Source organism: Symphalangus syndactylus, chromosome 8 (assembly GCF_028878055.3).
Source record: "Symphalangus syndactylus isolate Jambi chromosome 8, NHGRI_mSymSyn1-v2.1_pri, whole genome shotgun sequence".
NCBI lineage: Eukaryota > Metazoa > Chordata > Mammalia > Primates > Hylobatidae > Symphalangus > Symphalangus syndactylus.
Genome location: NC_072430.2, coordinates 81722069 through 81745651, shown reverse-complemented (window position 1 = coordinate 81745651; position 23583 = coordinate 81722069). Strand labels below are relative to the sequence as shown.

The window sequence follows — 23583 nt, the reverse complement described above, 5'->3', positions numbered from 1 at the left end:
TTTAAACACCAGCTTGAGGCCCCTGTGTCCTCTCCCAAAGCAAAGTTGGAGATAAAGGCTTGCATTCAGGTAGTTTAGTTTTGGAAATGACACCAAGAATAAGAGGGGCTGGGACAGTGAAATGGGGAAGGAGGGAAGCCAGTGAAAGGAAGGACACATTTCTTTGTTGTTCACCACCATGGTCAGCCAGTCTTGATCCTGCAGGGACCATCTGAGAAGTCTCATATATCGCACTTCAAAATTGTCCACCATGCACCATCCTCATCAACCAAATGTTGATCTGTGGGATGTTAACTCTCATGTACTTCCAGGTTGTGTGTGCCTGATGAAATGGGCATTCCTGCAGCCGTCTCATCCCTGTTCCCACACATGAAGTCAGAGCAGTGCCAGGGCAGAAAGTATGTGATCCACAGGACCGCTGAGGCACTGTGTGTAGAAAGTATGTGATCCACAGGACCGCTGAGGCACTGCGTGTAGCAGCAACGACAGGAGAGGGGTGGGTGGGCCAAGAGGATATGAGGCTCCCTGTACAACTAGTTTCTGGAAGTCTGGATTATTGTTGGTTCTTCTGCCCTGACTACTAAACTCAAAAGTCATGATGCAGTTGAAGAAACCAAAGAGGAAGCTCACTGCTTTCCTCCTTTAGAGGGAGAAAGTCACTCTAGGAAAGGGCCAGGCTGGGCAGGGTAGAGCCCTGCCTTTTGGAGACGGGTTTCTGACTTATCCTAGAGGCAAGATTTCTTGCCATGCTCTAAAAGGAAAAAAATACATAAGATTCATGGAAATGAGGAAAGGCTTTCAAAACATCCACAAAAACTTATGACTTTAATTTCTAAAGACCTTGTGTGTCCTTGGGATTCTATGTCATTCAAATGGCATATGAAAGCAGAATTCACAAGATTAAAATACAAAAACAAACAAAATCCTTAATGTGAATTTCTAAGTTTCACAACCTGAGCCTGGGGGTTAATGATTCATTCTGATTTTCCAACACACTGAAAACGTTTTCCAGTTACTGCTGAACAACTTTCTGAAATTGATTTCTGTGCCTGTTTCTGAGTCCCTGCAGTGAGTAAGGCTTTGATAATTAAGTAGTAATTTCACCAGCTTTGAGAGTCGGATGTCTCTTTGCCTCAGTTTCCTTGTCAGCAACAGGGGTATAGGCATATCACCCATTCTAATCTCCTAGGATTCTTGTGGCAGTGAAAAGAGATTAATTTTATGAAAGAGCTTTGACAATGTAAAGTACCTTATAAAAAAAGTAATCACTCAGCCAGAAAACTTAATAAAATATGCACCATAAAAGATGATGCTTGTTGGAGTGGGCAGAGAGATCCAAAATTACAAATGTTATAACTTCAAAGGGATGGTACAAATGCCCTGTACTATTTATCTGCATGTAAATCAACAAAGATGACCTATGCACCTTCCACTATTAGTAATAAAAACAACAACTAATATTTTTTGAGTGATTACTTAGGACCTTTATATGTATATATTATGCCATTCAACAGTGAAAGCAGTCCTATTAAAATAGGTACTACTATTAATGTCAACCTAAAAGAAAGAAGCTGTGGCAAAATTAATATAAGTAGAGAGTTTATTTGGGCCAAGATTGAGGACTGCAACCCCAGAGCGTGGATTCAAGTTGCCCTGAATATGCAGTCCAATTAGCAGCAGTTACAAGTGGATTTTCAAAAGGAAAGAAGAGGTAATTTCTACATTGTTTACTAAGAATTTACATTAACATAACATAAGCTATTGATTGGCTTTGTTACATTGTCTCTTGTATCACAAATTCTAGGAACATGAAGATAGTGGGTGAGGCAGCTAGTCAGAAACAAAATGACTTTCAACAGTGGCCCCCAAGCTTGGGTTAGGGGAGTGGGGAGCATGACTGAAGTCCCATACTCATGACTCTCTGGGCCTGCAAGGAGCTCAGACTGCTCCGAGCTGTTTTTTCTTTTCTCATTAACCACACAGTACACATGAGGAAACTGAGGTTTGGAGTGATTCAGTCAATTGCTCACAATATTAAATAGTATATCTGGAATTTGAACCAAGTGGTTGGACTCCAAAATGTTCTTAGTTACTCTGCAGTTATATAGTAGTCCAAGAGTACTCAAGGGGAAACTGGGGCCAATCCAGGAAACATATGGGCATTAGAAACAGCAGAAATTTGAGGATGTAAGTGTCTAAAGCTAGTTCCAAACACACTTTGTGTCAGCATGCTAAGTGTTAGCAATTCAACTAATGCCAGGCCCCACCACTGGGAGTGCAGGGTGGATGTGGAGGCTCCAAGTCAGTGGTGCTCAGGACCCAGTCTGGTGGGGCTAAGACTAAAATTAGAGGCTTCTTGTGTGCAGTTGAGCTAAGTTGGTGCACCAGGGGTTGAGAATTCTTTAGCTTTAATACAGTCACAGGGGTTGTTGCTATTGGGTAGCAATAAACAGTTTAGCACTGATCCTCAACAGGTTGTGATTACATAACACTTTATCTCATCCTCTAGGTGTCTGCTCCATGCCCAGCACCATTCTAGGCATTACAGTATCTTCCTGTATCAGCACTGAAATGGAAGCTCTATGAATGCAGACACCTTACTCTTTAGCTCACTCTTGGAACCCACAAAAGCTGACACACTGCCTGACATAATGAGTTCTCAAAATAGCTTTTTGATACTGAATTATCATATCAATGTGCAAGGTAGATATTGTTAGCCCCATCTGATAAATAGGGAAAACTGGGCTTAAAGAGGTTGAGTAATTTGTCCAAAGTCACTAAGTTTTCTGTGATCCGTTCTCCATGACACAATGCCTCAGACCATGATTTAAGCAAAGAATTTTCCAATAATTCAGATATTATAAATCCACTTGGGTGCTCAATGCTTTTAATATTGGCTTCCTAAATTAATCAGACTTATCTTGAAATTGAAAATTTGCCACTTTGTGATCTACACTCATCAGCAATTATGGAAAATGCCCAGTCTGATGGTTTCTTTGTATTTGTCTCTCCAAAGGGATGCAGTAAATAGCATTTCTCGAAAGCATCTGATGATGACAGAAAACTGCACTAAACTATTTTAAATTGTTCAATGTGACAGTTTGACCAATTCTTTAAAAAATTAGATTAATATCTAGACAATTCATTCAAAAAATTACAGTGGGAACTCAACAAATGTTTCTACTGCTAGGCAGAATTTCATTCATCATTCAACAAATGTCTATTGAAAGCCAGCTATGTTCAGTGTTCTCAACTTCCACAGTTGCCTGCACTCGGCCAACCCCATATTGGAAAGGATGAAAGTAAACTGATTAGTAATAAGGTGTTAATGACTGATAGAACTTAGGCCATTACTCTATCCCAAACATTATTATATTTTAACAGAGCCTGATGACTTAACTCATTGAAATTATATATTATTATAACATTACGACAGCAGCCCCTGTAGTAGGTTGATGGAGGAAGTATTTTGGTAATTCTTGACATATTTCAAAGCATTTTTCCATATACTCATTCCATATCCCCATCCATATGATATCAAAACTGACTAAAAATTGAAAAATGTAGCCAACCAGCACTTCTTAATGGTATCTTTGTGCCAGGCACTGTGCTAGTTGCTGGGAATGTACAAGCAGATAGGACATGGTTCTTACCTTCAGGGACTTAGAGCCCAGTCGGGAAGAGAGAAGGCAGCAACACCCAGCAGCAAAGGGCTGTGTGGAAGTGAATGCGGGAGCAGCTGGAGTGTGCCCTGTCTAGCCATGGCTTACACAGCTTCTTTGCCTGGTGATTGTGGCTTGAATGAACTGACAGCTAGGGCCTTGTGGTCTCTAATCTTCTGCCATTTTCAACATACAGAGTAATTTTTATCTTTCTACTTCCTGCATTTTGCGAGTTTTATTTGTGCCATCAACAACAGCACAGCATCAAACAGGTCATTTCACTTAGGTTCTTGGCAGGCCCTTGTATTATCAGTGCTAGTCTGAAGCAGGGAGAAAGTTCACTTCAAAATTAAATAGAACACGTTTTTTCTTTAGTCATAATAACTGGAGTTAACATCTGTATATTAATTTTCTATTCCTCTCCAATGTTTGTATGCAAAAAATGTCCAGAAATCTCTCTAGAATCTGCATGTAACAATTAATTGCAGATGTATGATTTGCCTGTTGAGCAAGCTGTAAGAAGACCAAAAGCACCCACTCACCCTATCCACACATCCGTGTGCCCTGCAACCCCTGCCTGACAACTCTGGAGTTAAAATTGAGGAGAGTTACAGGCCGGGCACAGTGGCTCACGCCTGTAATCCCAGCACTTTGGGAGAACAAGGCAGGCGGATCACCTGAGGTCGGGAGGTCGAGACTAACCTGACCAACATGGAGAAACCCTGTCTCTACTAAAAATACAAAATTAGCTGGGTGTGGTGGTGCATGCCTGTAATCCCAGCTACTCGGGAGGCTGAGGCAGGAGAATCTCTTGAACCCGGGAGGCAGAGGTTGCCGTGAGCCGAGATCACGCCATTGCACTCCAGCCTGGGCAACAAGAGTGAAACTCCATCTCAAATAAAAAAAAAAAAAAGGAAGAAAGAAATTGAGGAGAGTTACAATGATGATTTGCCACCTCAGCAGTAAAACCTTTCTAATGTTTATGGACTTTTAGTAGATTCAAAGGAGTTAGATGAATAGATAGATAAAGAATATATATACCTAAGTACATGTATAGATACATAAATTTGCAAAAAAAATTCATGATTAAAATGTACACAGAAATGGTGATTTCTCATTTTACAAATAAAAGATGCCTTGTAGATAAATTACAAACCAGAAAGATTTTCATTGTGGTGATGGGTGACTGGTAACCAATCTTTAGAATTATTTTTGAAGGTAATTTTAGCAGTTCTGTTCTGATGCTTTTTTAAAGACTGCTATTTTTCTGGGTGGAACATATGTCAGGAGAGCAGGATAAAAGCCTAATAAAAACATATCTGATTATAAATGAGATTTTCCAGTAAGTTGCTTTTCACTAGCTGAGGTACTTGCCATTGTCCTTGAAAACCAAGGTTCTCCATGATCTGTGTGAGAAGTTAATGATACAGTTCCTCATGACAAAGAAGTCTGCATCCAGCGGGTATTGTATCTTTTTGTGGATTTTCAAATATTCTTTTTAGCAGCCTCATGCTTCTAAAAATGCCCGTTTCTAACAGTTTCACATATGTTCATGCTGTTTACTCTGTTTAATCTGTATACACATGTACATTTAGATGCTAACAGAACAGCTGTATGGGCAAACTTGTTCCCAAAAGCATAGTGAATTTCACATTGTCACTTTGTAATGATTATTACTAGGGAGAAGGTCAGAAATACATCACATAGAGCTGTGAACCACCAACCTGGCCCAGGCTATCTGCAGCTCTTCTTTGGAGCACCTCCTTATTGATGATGGAAAGAACCCTGTCTGTGTCTGCCTTGATACTTGGTATTGCCTTGGTACAGCAGCCTGTGATGCTGTTACATCACATGAGGGCTGCTGGCCCCACTGTCCATACACTTACAACATGAAAAGCTATCTGGCCCAAAGGTGTATGCTACATGTAATTTACAAAGATGATCTCAGAGGGCAGAACCGGGAGGCTGGGGACTTATAATCTACCTAGATCTTTCTGTAACTGCCCTGGGGCCCTGGACAAGTCATTTCACCTTCCTTCACCTTGAGTTTCCTCACCTATAAAATGAGAGAATTAATAGGAGATTTTTCTCAAAAGTTCCATACAGCCGTACTAGTCTATAACTATAATGAAAACTCAAACATAGAAAAGAAGCCATTCTATGACCCAGCAATTTTACATATACATGTACATATTCATATACATAGAGAGAGAGAGAACTCACACAAATTCACAAAGAAACATGTACAAGGTGGTTCATAGCTGCATTGTATGTAATAGCAAGAAATATTGGAAATAATATAAATTTTCATCATCCAGGAAATGGGTAAATAAACAGTGGTATAATAATAGATGGAAATAGGCCGGGCGCGGTGGCTCACGCTTGTAATCCCAGCACTTTGGGAGGCCGAGGCAGGCGGATCACGAGGTCAGGAGATCGAGACCATCCTGGCTAACATGGTGAAACCCCATCTCTACTAAAAATACAAAAAATTAGCCGGGCGTGGCGGCGGGCGCCTGTAGTCCCAGCTACTCGGGAGGCTGAGGCAGGAGAATGGCGTGAACCCGGGAGGCGGAGCTTGCAGTGAGCCGAGATCGTGCCACTGCACTCCAGCCTGGGCGACAGAGCAAGACTCCATCTCAAAAAAAAAAAAAAAAAAAAAAAAAAAGAAAAAAAAAAATAATAGATGGAAATAGCATACATCAGCGTGAAGGAATGGCCTAGAATTATATATAACAACATAGGTAACTCTCGCAAGCATTGAATGGAAAAAGCGAGTTGCCAGAGAATACATACACTATGATGACATTATTTGTATAAACTTTTAAAACACGTAGAGCAATATTATATATAATTTGCCTAGTAAAATTATAAAGATATATGTGATGATGCTTTATACAAAATTTAGAAAATGGTCATTGTATGGTGAGTGGGAGGAAGACAGAAGCAACAGTGGGAGGTGCACAGGGCCTCAACAGGACTGGCAGAGCTTTATTTTTTAGGCAGGAAGGTAGATGGAAACTATGTGTGTCCATTGTGTAATTTTTATACCTTTTAAATTTATTAAGTATGCACAATAAATTTATTACATGATCTTGCCATATCATCACTTCAAAATCCTTTTTGTAGCCTTGTGAAAATGATTAACTCTATCTCCTGATCTTTCAAGAAGGATTTTTTTCAGGAACTTTAAAAAAAGTTAAATGTGGCCAGGCACAATGGCTCATGCCTGTAATCCCAGCACTCTGGGAGGCCGAGGTGGGTGGATCACCTGAGGTCAGGAGTTCAAGACCAGCCTGGCCAACATAGCAAAACACCATCTCTACTAAAAATAAAAAAAATTAGCTGAGCATGGTGGCAGGCACCTGCAATCCCAACTACTCAGGAGGCTGAGGCAGGAGAATCGCTTGAACCCGGGAGGCGGAGGTTGCAGTGAGCCAAGATCGCACCATTGAATTCCAGCCTGGGCAACAAGAGCGAAACTCCGTCTCTGAAAAAAAAAAAAAAATTTACGTGTACTTTGGTTTAAACTTTAAAATATCTCTTTGGCTATTTAATATGTGACCAAATACATTACCAGATGTGTTATACATGGTTCCACCAGTGACTACACTTTTCTTTTCTTTTCTTTTCTTTTTTGAAACGGCATCTCACTCTGTCACCCAGGCTGGAGTGCAGTGGCATGATCACAGCTCACTGCAGCCTTGACTTCCCAGGCTCAATCTATCCTCCCACCTCAGCCTCCCTAGTAGCTGGGACTACAGGCGCGTGCCACCACACGTGGCTAATTTTTGTATTTTTTTCTAGAGACGGAATCCCACTTTGTTGCTAAGGCTGGTCTCAAACTACTGGGATTGAGCAATCCTCCTCCCTTGGCCTCCCAAAGCGCTGGAATTACAGGCATGAGCCACTATGCCTGGCCTCTCATGTTTTTCTTGACAAAATTATACAAGTTGATCAGTTCCTCATGATTCCTATTATCCAGAAAGATTCCTAATGTCTCCTAAGAACACAATCAAACCTTGGGACATCAGAGTAAATAGAACCTATCACGAAGTAGCCATCCTTTTGTCTGTGAAGGAAGAATCAAATTAGTATGCTACGTTTTGATATACCTGATGAAAAGGCTCCTCTCACTGTTCCCTAGGAATAGTGGATGTTCCCTTTTGTCCTAGCGTTGCTACTGTGATGTGAAGTCTGTGACTGATTTTGATTCTGTTGATTTAAGACTTTCACACCAGCAGCTCTAGCTGTTAAAATTTCTATCATTGGGGAATTTATTCTTATGATGCTGTTTGATTGTCATATCATAGATTTGCATTTTTTAAAGAAAGGAATTTGGGCTGGGCACGATGGCTCACGCCTGTAATCCCAGCACTGTGGGAGGCCGAGGCGGGCAGATGACCTGAGGTTGGGAGTTCGAGACCGGCCTGACCAACATGGAGAAACCCCATCTCTACTAAAAATACAAAATTAGCCAGGCCTGGTGGTGCATGCCTGTAATCCCAGCTACTCCGGAGGCTGAGGCAGAGAATCGCTTGAACCCAGGAGAACCCAGGAGGCAGATCGCGCCTCAGAACCAGTGAGCCAAGATCACGACATTGCACTCCAGCCTGTGCAACAAGAGCGAAACTCTGTCTCAAAAAAAAAAAAAAAAAAAAAAGGAATTTGTTTTCTGCGATGAGTTAGGGAACATGCTTTCACTCTGCATCAAAGATGTTATGTTCCCTGTAGTGAACATACTATGGGCAGATATAACAATAGTTAATGGAAGGTGAGTCAGATATTGGATGGAAATTGTGTTCTTACCTCCTACAACTTGTTATGTTGCCCATTTGGTTCAAGTTAGAATCTACTCTGCAAGAATCTGACAGGGCTTTTCTTGAATAGATTTTGTGTTGTTTACTTACCTCAATCTCTCCAAATGGCAACTGTGAAGCCCCTAGAAAAATTAGGATCTAGGTGAAACCAGTGTTTAAAGAGTTTGTTTGTTTAATGATTAGCTTTCAAAGATAATCATTCTCATTCATTCATCAATTCAACAAATATTTATTGAGCTTCTACTACATGTCAGGCATTGTTGTAGGTATTGAGGGGCAGAAGTGAACAAAAGTGGGCCAAGCCTTTGTCCTCATGAAGCTTCATTCTAGCGATTTCTTGGAATAACTCATAGAATTGAAATGGCCACCCAGGAGCATATGATGACAAGGAGGATGGCTGACAAGCTTTCAGAAAGTCTTTCACAATCCTCCAGGATCCTCCCAGCCAAGCGAAATGCCTTCCTCTGTGCTCCAAGGACACCCTGGATGTATCTTAGCTGCTTGGGGCAGCTGTTATTTTAACCTATTGTGTTTGTATCCCAGCTCTGCCACTCACTATCTGTGAAACCTTGATCCGGGTACTCACCCTTCTGAGCTTAATCACAGTAACTAATCCTTACTGATAACCTAATTTTGCCAGGCAATCTGCTAAATGTTTTACATAAATCATTTCATTTGATCCTCCCATCAACCCTACAAGGTAGATCCCATTACTATAACTCTTTTACTAATAAGAAACTGAAGTCCAGCAAGGTTAAGTAACCTACTCAAGGTCAGTCATGTGAGTAGTGAGTGCCAGACCCCATTAAGTCTGCCAGGAACACAGTAAAGACCCAGTGAATATCATCCTCATCAGGGCTGGAACTAGGGTGAAGCAAGTGAGGTGAGTGGTTCAAATACAAGTTCAGATCTTGTCTTTATTGAGAATTTTGTTGTTGTGTTCATTATGGATGTTTTACATTTATTGTTATTTTGTTAAATATCGCATTAAAATATTTATCCTGATAACTAAGTTTTTTGGCACCCACTTCAGTTTTGTTCCCCAGGTGAGTGCCTCTCTCACATCACTCTAGTCCCGGTATTATTATTCTCATTAATATTACATTTAAAGAGGGAATTACCTATTTATTTGTTGGTAGCCCTGGCTAAACTCAGAGACATTTAAAAGTAACCCCCAATTATCTTGTGACCGTAAAGCCTAATAAAGACTCGTTACAGAGTAGATGTTCAATAAATACTTGTTGGACTTCATAATAATTTGAAAAATATATGAATTTCTATGTAGAGATAGGAGAAAACTGAGCAAACTGTTAGATCTCCATTAGTCCAGTTAGTCCACTGTGTATTATTTTTGGCAGTAATAGTATTAATATTGTTTACAAATTAACCATAGCTTCAGGTATTGAGTATCTAACAGGGCCAAATGTTTAGTGCACCTTATCTCAATTTCTCACTACAAAGCTGGAAACTGAGGCTCAGCAATGTGAAGTTACTCACCTAAGATCACACAGCTAATAAGTGACAGTCAGCATTAAGCCAGGTCAGTGTGGGTCCAAACCTGGGCTCTTTCCACTCCACCACTTCCCTTTCTATTTCACTTCACAGTCAGTGATGGTAATGTTGTAGAAAAAACTGGGTTCTTGTCACACGACCAGGAAAGATTAGGCAAGCAGACACTTTGAAGGGTAAGAGATTATGGAATTTATTGGGCAAAAAGGAAAAAGACTCAGCAAAGCAAGAGAGGTTCCTGTTGACAGGCCCCCATCTCACAGACTGAATCCCAGGTTCCCACACAGGAACAGAATGGGCCAGGCTCCTCCCTACTGCAAACAGCACAAACTTCCCGAGGCCTCACCCATCCTCCCAATGCGCAGGCAGGTTGGAGATTCTCTGGGGAGCCCGTTTTACTTGGCTATCTCAGTAATATGAAAAAGGCACGACCATTGGTCATGAAGAAGGGAATGGGTCAAGTGAAGAAGATAAGAAAGTTATATGAAGAAAAGAAATGTATACACCTGCCCACCCAAAGTAGAAGGAGTTCCTGGGCCCTTCTGTGTAATTGGGCTATGCCATCTCGCCAGTTGCTGTAAGGTTGTCTTGGAGATTCTTGCATGCTATATGTAGTGTGGCCTTGACCTGCATCATCTTGAAAGGATAGATCCAGGACCTGTCTTTGTGTCTCTAATACAGAAGTGAGCTATACATGTGTCTTCCTGACCTGTCTCCTTTCAAGTAATTTTAGTAGTTAGTCTGACCCATTGGCAAGAAATCCACACAGTTGGTCAGTTGGTGATAAGCACCCCAGGCCAGACACAGAGGAGCCAGTTGTTCTCAACCTCTTGTCCTTTGTCCCCCAGTACAGAGGGTCAGCACTCAGTTTCTGAGATCCTAGTCTGATTTCTACCGTAAATTATATGTCATGGTGGTATTTTCCAAAGTGTAGTTTTTGAAACATCAGTACTATGTGGAATTTTGTGATGAAATAAGGTTAAACAGGCTTTTCTACCTCCATATTTCTCAGAGACTTCAAAGGCTAATGTAGATGGTGTCTCCAAAAGAGTTATATTAAGGGCAGCATTTCTCAAACCTACTTGGCCAGGAATGCCTTCACATGGAGCACCTCTTAAGTCTAGCATTTTGAGAGTTGCGCTTTGGGAAACGGTATGTTAGGATCTCTTAAATATTCTCTCATTAGCAAGTGTCAAGAGGATGAAAACTTGGGAAGTGATTCTTAAATCAAAGTGGTGATGTCCCCTTTTTTCCTTTTCTCACTAAAACTGAAAATCATCTAACTAAATATTCCTTGCTTGTCTTTTCCATATCTACACATCTCCAGATGGATTTCCATGGGTGTATGTGTGAGTTGTAAACCAAAAAGTGTCTGTGACAGCTCTTAATCAATTTAGAAGTTTATTTTGCCAAGGTTAAGGATATGCCCGTGACATAGACTCAGAAAGTCCTGAGAACATAGGCCCAGGGCGGCTGGGCTACAGCTTGGTTTTATATGTTTTAGGGAGACATAAGACATCAATCAATACATGTATGATGTACGTTGGTTCAGTCAGGAAAGGCGGAACATCTTGAAGTGGGGAGTGGCTTCCAGGTCATAGGTGGATTCAAAGATTTCCTGATTGGCAGTTAGTTGAAAGGGTTTATCTAAAGACCTGGAATCAATAGAATGGAGTATCTGGGTTAAGATAAGGGGTTGTGGAGAACAATGTTTTTGTTATGCAGATGAAGCCTCCAGGTAGTGGCCTTCGGAGAGAATAAATTGTAAATGTTTCTTATCAGATTTAAAAGGTGCCAAGCTCTTACTTAATTCTCTCCTGGGATTAGGAAAAAGACCTGGAAAGGGAAGCGGATTCTCTACAGAATGTAGATTTTCTCCAAAAGAGACAGCTTTGCAAGGCCATTTCAAAATATGTCAAATAAATATATTTTGGGATAAAATACTTTGATTTCTTTTAGGGCCTGCTATCTGTCATGTTGGTATCTTACTGCTACAAAGAGTCTGTTTTGTCAGTCTTAAGGTCTCTGTTTTAATGTTAATGCTGGTCAGCTGTACCTGAATTCCAAAAGGGAGGAAGGAATAATGAGGCATGTCCAACTCCCACTTCCCATCATGTCCTGTACTAGCATTTCAGGTTAATTTAGGAATGCCCTTGGCCAAGAGGAGAAGTCCATTTATTTGGTTGGGGGCTTAGAATTTTATTTTTGGTTTACAGTGTCGAGCACTTAAAATGTTCAGACACTATGCTACATGCTTACTACATGTCATTCATTTAATCCTCACAGTAACTCTATGAGTTAGCAACTAAAACCCCCGTGTTAGAGATTAAGAAATTGAGACTCAGCGGGTTTAATTAACTTTCCAAAGTTGTACAGCAAGCGAGTTGCTGAGCGAGTGTTTAAACACGGTTACTTTCAGACTTCATAGCCTATGCATTTAAGCACTGAAATGGTGAAATAGTTATTTTCTAACCTGGAAAAAAATATATTTATCTTGAATTTACTACCAGGGAGTTTATCTTATCTTGGATCGTCATGCTGCTCAATTCTTTGTTGGATGATAAAAGAACATTCTAGAATTGTCCCCACTTTTTATTTGTCCTTGCCTCCCTTCTCTGACTTTCAGTAAGTGCCACAAGGGCTTCACAGCACATAATCCTAAATGCCGCACCACATTGTTTTCTGTTTTATGGCTCTATAATCTCCTCTGTTGTAAATACATTCAGAAATGATTGTGGCTTTTCCTTGAAGCCTCAACATTTTTTAGAAAGTGATTTATTTTGATAGTGCTTTAGCCTCATGATTTCAAATATTAAGTTACTTGGTTCAGGTGGTCTTATGTTTTTCCCATAATGTATTTATGTCACCCCACAGACTGGGAAATCTCATTCCAGTTTTTTTTTCTTTCTTTCTTCATTTGATTTTCCTGCAGGAGGAGAACTGAATTCTTTGAACTTGTCAGTAAAGGAGAATACGATTGGAACATCAAAAACCATCGTGATATATTTCGGTAAGAAAAAGCTCTTGTTTATGTGTTTCTTCATTATTTGGACATTTAGTCCAAATAAATTTTCTGACAGTACTGAGAGCATAGAAATGATTTTTAAAGTAACAAATCTTAGCTTACGTTCAAAACATTCAGAGATCAGTTGAATAACTAGAGAAATTATTGAGAATGTCCTTTCATCTTATAATTTATTTTTGTCTCTTCTCTAAAAATCTGCCATCAAAATTAGAAAATGAAGTTCAAATTAGTTCAGTTTTGGCAAGCCATGATTTCTTCTGTTTCCTGGGGAAGTGGGGGTGCAAGTTGGGTGGAGAAGGGATTTTTGCATCCTAGAAATCAGAGTTACATAGCACAAAGGAAGTGGGGAGTAACTTTTGCTTTTCTTTAGAGACAATAGGCATTGCGGATAGAAAACCAGTCAGAACAGTACTGGAGGTGGAGACAAGAAGTCTGTTCTAGGCTTTGCCTGGGACGTCTTCCAAGTTGTTTAGAAAGGACAGTAGCAACCCACTGTTTATGGGGCACACTTTAGCCTCTCTTGCAGCCCCTCCAGAGAGTGGGCACCATTCCTCTTTCTCTCATACCCCATCCTTCCACTCTCTCCACCTAACCACCCCAGACCTTCTGCTGTCTTATTCCTGTTCTGACATTGCTAAGTTTTGCTGGGAGAGCTCGTGAGGCCAGGGCTAAGGCACACCGGGTCTGCTCCACAACCAGGCAACTACTGGATTACCCCAAGCAGAAACCTTGACATAGTCCTGCCATATCTGCTATATAAAATCTCTGGCACCATCTTCTGAACATAGGCCACTGCCTGCCCTACCCTCTGTAGCTGTCCTCATGTCATCTTCCTGCAGCCCTCTCCCCAGAGAGCTCTAGTTTTTTTCCTCTATACTTTAATATTCCTCTGTATTATCTTTACAGACCTTTTTCTTCATTTTTCATCTTCAAGACCAGCCCCTCCATTGGTGCCCTAATTCCATTCCTTCCACCTCCCCACGCCCCACCCCAACCTGGCTCTATCAATCATGCTTCTTCAGCTTCCATTTTCAAAATCTGTTTTATTAATCATGACCTTTCTAGACCTAAAAACACACTTCTGCCTCCCCAGTCAGAAAGTCATCCCTACAGGCTGCCTTTTCTCCAGGCCCCATCATAGTTTTCTCCTTCCCTTCACTCCCACACTTCACACTTCCTAATTTCTTGCAAGGCAATTTCTTTCTTTTTGTATAATTTTTAATTCCATGAGTAATTATATGAATATATATTTTCTGTAACAAATCAAAACATTGCTAATAAGCCCCCAGATCTCCTTTGAGCTCAACCCCCAATTCCCATACTGGTTGCACAGCTGTATTTTGTTATTAGTGTATTGTGTTTTTCCAGACCATTTCTCAAGCATTTACATACACATGTACCCTTAGGAAAAATACTGTTTACTGTGTATTCTGATTGCCTATTTTAACATAAATTGTATATTTACATACCAGTGTGAACCTGGTTTTCCACTCAACTACATGCTTTGGAATTCTTTACATGTTTTTACCTCATCGTCTTTTATCGTTGCACAGTATTCCAAAATATAGATATACCACAGAGTATTTACCCATTCCTTACTGAGGAATTAAGTCTATATTATGTGATTTCTGCTTCTGTTGAACCACAGTCACCTTCCAAGTATTAAAAGCTACAACCTTTGTTCTCTTCAGCTTCCTGATCTCTTTATAGCCCCTAATTCTGTCGGCCTCTCTTTTCTTAAAACCCTCTCCAGCCTTGGATTCTACAAAGCCATATATGCTTCTGGATTCTCTCCTTTGTTTCTGACTCTTTCCTTCTTAGTCTTTTTCTAGCCCTTCTTCCCCCCACCATCCACTAAACAGAACTGTCCCCCAAGGATGTATTTTTTATTCTCTTCTCTTTTTCCTCAGCATCCTTCTAGTGTCACCACTATCTCTTCTCAAATGACTCCCAGCTCTTTTCTTGGGCTTAGCCTCTCTTCTGAGCTCTTTTCCTGAAATGCAATTTCTCATTCAGTTTCTCTACCTAGATATTTTCCTACAGAGATTTTCAAACTTTTTTGACAAGGAACCCCATATGGAAGAAATATCTTATTTGGAAGCATGTTACATAACATGGAAGTGCTCTGGGTTCTCCACTCTCCCCTCATCTGCCCCCCTCCCCCATTTCATGGTTACACTCTGACCACCTTGCATCAAGGGTGGTGCTCTAAGGGAGCACCCTCTGTAGAGAATTTTAAAATAGTAACAAAACCAACTAAAAGTCAGTCTGCTTTTTATTATCACCATGTGCCAGCAATTCTAAATAGTCAATGGTGAGATATACCTCCTAAGAAATGTCTTTTATTGGTATAAATTCCAAACAATTGCTGAGGTTACTCTTATGATAAAAATAATTGATATGAAAGCTTCAAATCAGCACGTTTATTATTTATCCTTTCTTTGCACATGTAATGTAAGTTAATTCTAAGAATGCCCAGGCATACAGCTGGCTCCTGACATAGGTAGATGCAGCTACACACTTTCAATAGTAAGTTCCTAACTGTTCAGAACCTCTCAAACTCTCTGGGTGTCATTTGTGTTTCCAACCTTGCAGACCTCATATTCCTGCTTTTAAAGACTATATTCAGAATAAACAATGATACCACAGTGATGGTAAAGATGAAGACATATGAGATACTTTCATTCTGTCATTTTATGTGATCATTCTTGGGTCTTATTCATGTTTAAAATTTAAAACAGTGAAATAAGTGCAAACTGCGAAGTGTCATATTTTTGTATGGCAAGTGCAGATTTTAGTCTACACAAAATCTTTGTACTCAATTTGAATATATCTTTAACATTAAAATTTGTTCATTTTAAATTGTTTTACAACTACAGAACAAATCAAGAAGATAATGATTGTCACAAGATTATTATTGAAATAATTTTGGCATATAGAGGAGAGGTATGTTAACTCACTGTAAATTGAACGGGAATTATAGGGACCTCAGTCTAAAACAGTTGGTAAAAACTCTCTCCCTGGTCTCTTACTCTCAAAAAGATCTTTCGCTTCTTGAAGAGCCTTAATCTAAAAAATAAGATAGAACTGCTCATTTGTTTTCTTCAGTTCTTCCTTTGCAATCTTCCATCTCTGTGCCTCCCTTTCCTCCCTCCCTTCCTTGTTTTAGGCTCTTATCAATTTATATCTCTAATGAGTCTCCTTCCTTCCACCCTCTCCTTCTTCAAACCATCCACACATCCACCACCTAAAGTTTCCTCCCTAAAGGTCTATCCAGGTCCCTCCTGAGTCCCCAGCCTTAGTTGACTCCCCAGTGCCAGATGGACAAAGATTGCAGCCACTCTACCTGTCCTACCTCTCAGCCTGTCCTGTCTCCCTTCTCTGCGCGGACTTCTTTCTTCACTGTATTCACTGAAGTAGAGATTCTTCTGTCAGACAAAGGATTCCAATCCTAGCTTTGACACTTCCTAGCTGTACAACCGTGTGCAAGTTACCTAACCTTTCTGAGCCTTATTTTTTTCATCTGTAAAGAAGAGATAATAATAGTATCGCTACCACATATAGAGAGTGAGTCAATCACCCTGTGGAGGCTTCCCAATAAGTGGTAGCTATTAGAATTATCATCTGAGAGCCTAGCAGATACTCAGTAAACTTGTTGATCAACTGATTAATGGTGATAAGCATTTGAGGAATAAGTTCCAAATTATCAACCGGACAGAACCTAAGTAATTATCTATATTATGACACAAATAGGCAACCTCATAGGGATTATTTGCTGTGCAGGAGAGATGCTGAGAAATCCAATGCTTTAGCCAGTCTTGTCCCCCTCCAGTACTGACAGCATCCGTGTGTAGTAAGAGGGCATCTGGTAGCTTTGTGATAGGCACAGAATCCTGAATCCTTTACTCACCTTGGGAAGGGAAAATGACTTAATCTCTGTGTGCTTCTGTTTACTTAATAAGGATAACAGCAACTACCTCTGGGGTGGTGATGATGATTCATTTAGTTAGTAGTTTAGTTAGCAGTTGGTTAGCAAAGCACTTAGTACAGAAGCAGACACACAGTAAGCAGTGTAGAAATGCCTGATACAGAAGGTAAAAAATGAATAGACTGATGTGTCTCCCTTTGCATAGTTCTTAACACAGGGATGTTTGGAATTAGAGGTTTCATCAATGCTGCTCGAGTTGAGAGGGCTGCTGATGCTGGTGCCGCCTGGTTGTGCCTTGAATAACCTATTGTTATCTGTGACCCTGCCTTGTTCCCTGGAGGGGTTTCCTGTGGGGGGACCCCCCTGCTATCTAAGCATGCTCTGCCATCTGGGCAGCAGACATGTTTCCAAGGCATTAGATCTGGCAGGGTATGAAATGTTAACACCCGACATCAGGACAGCCCTCTGACCTTTGGTTGCATACCCCTTTCTTCCAAAAGCAGTTAGCCAAGATGTGGTTCCCCAGATCAAATCCTATGTTACTTTTCATCACATTCTGCTGGTTTTCAGCACAAAGAAAGCAGATTTGGGACAGTGTGCCTTATTTTTCCTCCTCCCACTACATTAAATTATATTTAAGCACCAGAGCTATCTACAATTTGAATCGTTCCCTGTGTTTCCATGGTTCAGTGTGAATTATGGTTAACCCTGCCCCTCAAAACTCTGATTCAGACCATTCCTGTGCTTTCTTATGTGCCCAAATTAATGAAAGCTGGAGCTGAGTATGTTTCTTCTTCATAATGCTTATAAACCATGGTTGGAGCCAGGTAGTAAACTGGAGTGAAACGATATGGCTCTTGCCCATAAATCTTAGCTCTATAGAGCAGATGAAAATGAAGGAGCCCCTTATGTGGCATGTGCCTTGCCTCTTTGGTGTGGGTTTTCTTTTGTTCCCATCAATCAATGATAAGTTGGTAAGTAGTTTCATCAGCCACGTATATAGTGTTATATACTGATTCTCTTGCTTATAGTTTAAAAAAACCCAACAACATTGTCCATTATAAATTATTTTAAGCAGAGCTTGCCTAGCTCAGGTGTAGAGAAAGTAGTGCTTTGCTTTCCTTGATTTGCTGCAGACAAAACAAAAGGGCCACCGGAGGATGTGTGAGAGCTTTGTCTTCCTAAGCAGCGTGGCCACATGATGGAGATGCTGAACACAGGGACTATAAACAGTGCTGCCCCTTGTTGAGGAAAGGAAGATGTGAGCTGGCCTCATTTCCATTTTATTTTATTTATTTATGTATCTAGGACAGGTTTGTTTAGGAATGCAACAAAAGATTATTCAGGCTGTTTTGTTTGGTTCTGTTTTTCAGATCAATGTTAATGACAGCCTGTGACCTTGGAGCCGTGACCAAACCGTGGGAGATCTCGAGACAGGCAAGTGGTGATTAATGGCAGGGCTCAGCAGAGGAGGGACTGGGGGGATAAGAGAGACACAATATTCCCAGAGCCCTGGCTACCAGGCACTGAAACCCTAGTCAATTTGCATCAGTATTAACATGGTGTAAAAAAGAGCAGGAGGCTTAGGCACGACATAGTTTATTGCACAGCCCTTTTTTTTTTTATCGTGCTTTCACTAAGCAATAATATTTCTGACTCTGTAAGATATTTTTAATGTGCTAAATCTGAATAATACATTGACCATTAAGGCAAGAGTTTCAAAGATAGGATTTTTGGCAAGATAATTACGTCTTAGTACAAGGTCTTGTTTTTTTTATATCTGAAAATAAAAGGAGGCAAAAAGGAAATTATATTTTTCTTTTTAAATGTTATTTAGATATCAGAAAGCTCTGTGGTCAAAATATGCAGTATCCAATTTAACTTGCAGAAAAACAAACCATGCCTTTACCAGCTATCTGATTTCTCTGCCACAAAGCATTAGTTCTATAAGAATAGTTTTCAATGTAAGTAACTACCCAACTTAAGATCGTGGATTACTGATAGTATTTAGAAGTTAATCATTATGTACGTTTTATGATGCACCTACTGTGTGGGGTCCAAAACAGCAACTTGGCATCTAAAGACTTGACATTTTAGGGAAAATAAGATACATTTCCACATCAATAAATAACTAATATTTATTGACTGCTTTATGTATATTATCTCATTTAATCCTTAAAATTGTAGTCAGCTGAATAATGGCCACCCAAAGATATCAGGTCCTAATCTCCAGAACCTATAAACATTACCGTCAAAGGAAAGAGTATCTTTGCAAATGTGATTAAGAATCTCAACTTCAGACTGATCCTAGATTATCCAGGTGTGCCCTAAATCCAATAACAAATGTCCTTATAAGAGGGAGCAGGGGGAAATTACACATTCAGAAGAAGGCAATGTGAAGACAAGGCAGAGACTGCAGTGATGCAGCCATGGGCAAAGGAAAACTGGAAGAGGCAAAGGACAGATTCTCTCCAAGAGCCTCCAGAGGGAGCACATGCCTGCTGACACCTCGATTTCTACCCAGTGAACTGATGTTGAACTCCCGGCCTCCAGAACTGTGACAGAATACACTCCTGTCATTTTGGCCACTAACTTTATGGTAATTTACAGCAGCCTTAGGAAACTAATATAGTTATTATTCCCATTTCACAAATGGGAAAAATGAGGCTTAGAAAGGATAAGCAGCCTGAGTTTAAACAGCTTGTAGGTGGCGGAGCTAGGTATAGATTCTACTGCTAGAAATTAGGCTCCAAAGCTTTCATTCTTAGCAGTGTTTTATGTGTTCCGTCACAGGATGCATCAGTCAGCATTTTTAAATGATGCAAGTGTATCCACAGAATAGGCTGTTATCATTTTACCAAAAATCTTAGTGGCTTTAAACAACAAATTGCTCACGAACATGGGCACCTAGGGTCGGCAGGCGCCACTTTGTCCTTATTCTGTATTGGGGCTGAAGGAACAGCCACTACCTAGATCATTCTGACAGAGGCCCTGGAAGGTCTTGCACTGGCAATTAAATGCTTCCCGCAACAATTCATCAGCCAGAACTTGTCACATGACCCCACCCAACCAGGAAGTACCATCCTTCTGTTTGCTCAGAGAGGAGAAAGCCAGAAATAGTGAATGCATGACTACCAGAGTTTGCTCTTCTTATCACCAAAAATGTGATTCATTCTCCCTCCAGCAGACAAAATATACCCATCCTTCCTCCAAGAAAGACAACCCAAATGTCCCATCAGTAATGGCATCAAACTCTTAAGTCCAGGATCTCTGGGCGATACATGCTAGTCTCTACAACAGATCTGGATGCAGATTAAAGACCTACACACACCCAAAATACAGCATCCAACATACACCCAAAGACAAAATACCCATTATAACACTCCCATTCAGAAAGGGAAGAGATGAGTGATATTCACAGCAATGTGGAGTGGTGAGTGGTCCATGGCAACTCCAAAATCCCGCTGGGTACTCACTGTGAGGTGTTCTACCATGCAGGGGACCCTGATTCTCTGGGAGATGCTCTCCAGTTCCTTTTTCCCTTGACCTTTCAATCCTCCCTGGGAAATTATTCCTTTCCCATCACCCTTCTTAGCTTTATCTGAAGGTCAAACTGCCTCCTTCTCACATAAAGAAGGTTGAAGTTCCAACACTTGTTTTGTGTAATCATGGGCTTAGGGTTTCTTTAGCACCAAAACTGTCTTGTACGTTTAGTCAGCTTTTTATGTCTTTGATTCTAGTCCTTTCCATTTGCCCATAACCACATCCACATTCCATACAAACATCTTAGATTTTCTGTATTTATTTGCTTCTTTACATTTAGGAATAAAGAAATATGGCAAATATATTTATTTCTTTCTCTCTTCTGACTTAATTCCTAGTGCCTTGGGCCCAACAGGCTTCAGTGAGAGAACCACATAGGTAAATCATTTCGCTGAGCCGTTTTTGTCCAGTTAAAAGGATATGCTGCAAACTACCTAATTCATTCAGATTCTAACTCTAGGTGTGTTGGCAGTACCTTTGATTTGATTCTTGTTACAAAGCTGAGTCCTAATCAAACTTTGTCAAAGTGTATCGCAATTTTCATTTTCATAGTTTGTAATTGAGAAGCAATTTTATCTTTCATCCCTAGAAGTCCCTGAATTTGTGACTATTTCCATTCCCTTTCATTCCTGGTTATAAGCCTGTTCCTCCTTTCTAAACTCACTTCCTGTAATTCCTAGCAAAACAGTCAATGGCAACCATCACATGCTACCAACATTTTGTTTTCTAATCTCACCTCCGAAGACTGTAAGTTTATTCAGAACATTGTTAGCTTTTAGTTATAATTGTACAAATTATTGTGCCATGGATTCTCATCCTTGTAGCCTCCTCACTGTCTTGATACCTGACTCCCAAGCTGATGACATATATTTTAGGGTCTTTTTCTCTCTTTCTCTTCTTTTCTAACCGTAGCACCTCACTTCCGTACCAATTTTTGTATTAGTCAAGGCTAGGCTAGGCCTTGGTTCAGTAACAAATATATTCCTAAATTTCAGTTGTTCAACACAAATAAAGGTTTATTTCTTGCTCACACTGTCCAATGTAGATCAGGCAGTTTTCCTATAGAGTATTCCACCAATTGTGCTTTGGTTTAAATTTCAGTGTGACATATTTGAAGTTACAAAAAGTCACATAAAGCAGGATAATTGTGAAGAATTTGTGTGGTTGACTAGCTTCTTTCCACATCTCTGCCCACTGTTCATCTTACCCCCTCCCCTTTCCCATGTAGGAAGGCCTCCCTTCTGGGAGAGTTGGTGAGTAGACTGCAGGGAAGAGGTAGGAGGCTCTTCCAGGTATTGGGGAAAAGTGTAGTACTGGAGGCGGCTCCTGTAATAGGGATGGAAGGAGGTGGAGAGTGTGAGGAAGTTAGGAGGACTGAGAGAAAACTAGAGAAGAGCACAAAGGGAATGGGGTGAAGTATGATGTGCCAGCACCTTCGGAAACCCCAGTGAAATGCATGTCAAGAACTCAAGGAGCAGTAGCCCCAGGGGACAGGAAAGTGACAGGGCAAAGTACTTGTAAGGAAAATAATTTCTGCCTTGATATTTTAGGCCAACTTGGGAGGCCCAATAGCTGCTTGTAGGTGGTCTTCTTGGTCACTAGTGTAAATATTATTTTATTTGCTGGATGTGAGGTTCTGTTGAAAAGTGCAGAAACGTAAGAGTTCAGGGAAATAAAACACAAAACCATGTTTTTCCTAATGTTTCCATCAGAAAGCTTGTCACAGTTCTAAGCTAGCAATCTCATTCTTGTTTGTCTCCAAATTGATGGTTAAAATTTTTTTTAATGCTCACTTCAAAATTTTAGGAAACATTTGGAGAAAACAATAGGCCCTTCTTTAAAAAATATTTCTCTAACTTCCTAGATGTTGATTTTTTAAAATTCCCTTTCAAAATGTTTTCTGCTGGGGTCTATTCCACTTTCCCTTCCTGCAAACAAGACTCTAAGCATGTGGGTTTCCCCAGTGATTCCCCCAAGGCCTGATTAGCATCTCAATTTCCTTCTTTAATAAAAAATTCAATCAGAAACCACTTAATGTTCCTGATTGGGTTTTTAAATACAAACAAAGCAGTTGTGCAAGTTAAGCTGTGAAAGGAACACAAGTGAGATACCAACGACTACTTGAGAAAGAGCAAGGACAGAATTTGTTTTAATTTCTTTTCTTTCCAGGGGCTACAGACCTATGCAGGACTCCCACCTTGAGGTGCCTAATGTGCATATTTACATTCTTTAATGCAAAAGACCTAGCTTAAAGCAATCTGAGGGAGAGTTCTGGGAACTGAATAAATGAGGTCATACCCTTAGGGGACCATTTCCTCTTCAAAGGAAGGCCAGAGAAAGAAGAGAGAAGCCTGGTGTGCTGAAATGCAGGGTAGCAGGAGAGACTGGAGAGGAGACAGGTGAATTGAGTTCTAGAAAACAGGACATATACAAGAGGCTGGGGTGAAGGGGATTTTTCAGTCAGTTCCAACTAGTTTTTTGTGGTTGAATTCTTGAAAGGGGCCCATGTTTCTTAATAGAAATATAGAAATCTGAACTTACTGGATATTTGATTTCTTTATATGTGACGGCACACATGCTACTCTCAGCTGTGTGTGTGTGTGTGTGTGTGTGAATTTAGTGTTGTGTTTCAGTTTTATCTATAATCTGTGATTGAGCAAATCTCTTGAGAGATCAACGGAGTTAAATTATCTTGATACTGTGCACTTGACCAAAATTAAACTGTCTCATCTTTGCCAGATTTAAGAACCTTATCTTCATAAGAACTTGGAATAGAGAAAAATTTGTTTGGTATCCATGTCCTCTTACCATGAAGTTGTCTGGGATTTATTCTACTCTTCCAATATTTTTTAAATCCAGCTAGTTCATCTCAGAAATTTCCTAGATGCACACCATAGTAGCGTTGAAAATAGCCATTCAACATTTAATCTGTTATATCAGTTTGCTTCCCACACACTATCCTGAGAAGTGAAGGTGTGGAAAAGAAAAAAAAAAAAATCTGTTTAGCTTGGCAATAATCAGTAGCTGCTGACCATCCAAGCTAATAGATTAAAAGTAGAAAAATATAAGTCTCTATTTAAGGTTTAAGGTAGAACA

General features: G+C 40.3%; 1 protein-coding gene and 1 long non-coding RNA gene across 3 annotated transcripts in view; one reads left to right on the top strand and one right to left on the bottom strand.

The window, feature by feature from the left end:
- Positions 1–20524, bottom strand: part of LOC134737355 (uncharacterized) — a 53182-nt gene extending 32658 nt beyond the window's left edge. Inside the window, exon 1 of the long non-coding RNA XR_010122185.1 lies at positions 20421–20524. This is a non-coding gene — a long non-coding RNA (uncharacterized lncRNA). The remainder of the gene's footprint in view (positions 1–20420) is intronic.
- Positions 1–23583, top strand: part of PDE11A (phosphodiesterase 11A) — a 443979-nt gene that overhangs the window by 377634 nt on the left and 42762 nt on the right. For both annotated transcript variants that reach the window (XM_055289828.2, XM_063644786.1), the window contains exons 16-17: positions 12924–13001; positions 18318–18381. In XM_055289828.2, the coding sequence (XP_055145803.1) occupies positions 12924–13001; positions 18318–18381 (142 nt within the window). The remainder of the gene's footprint in view (positions 1–12923; positions 13002–18317; positions 18382–23583) is intronic.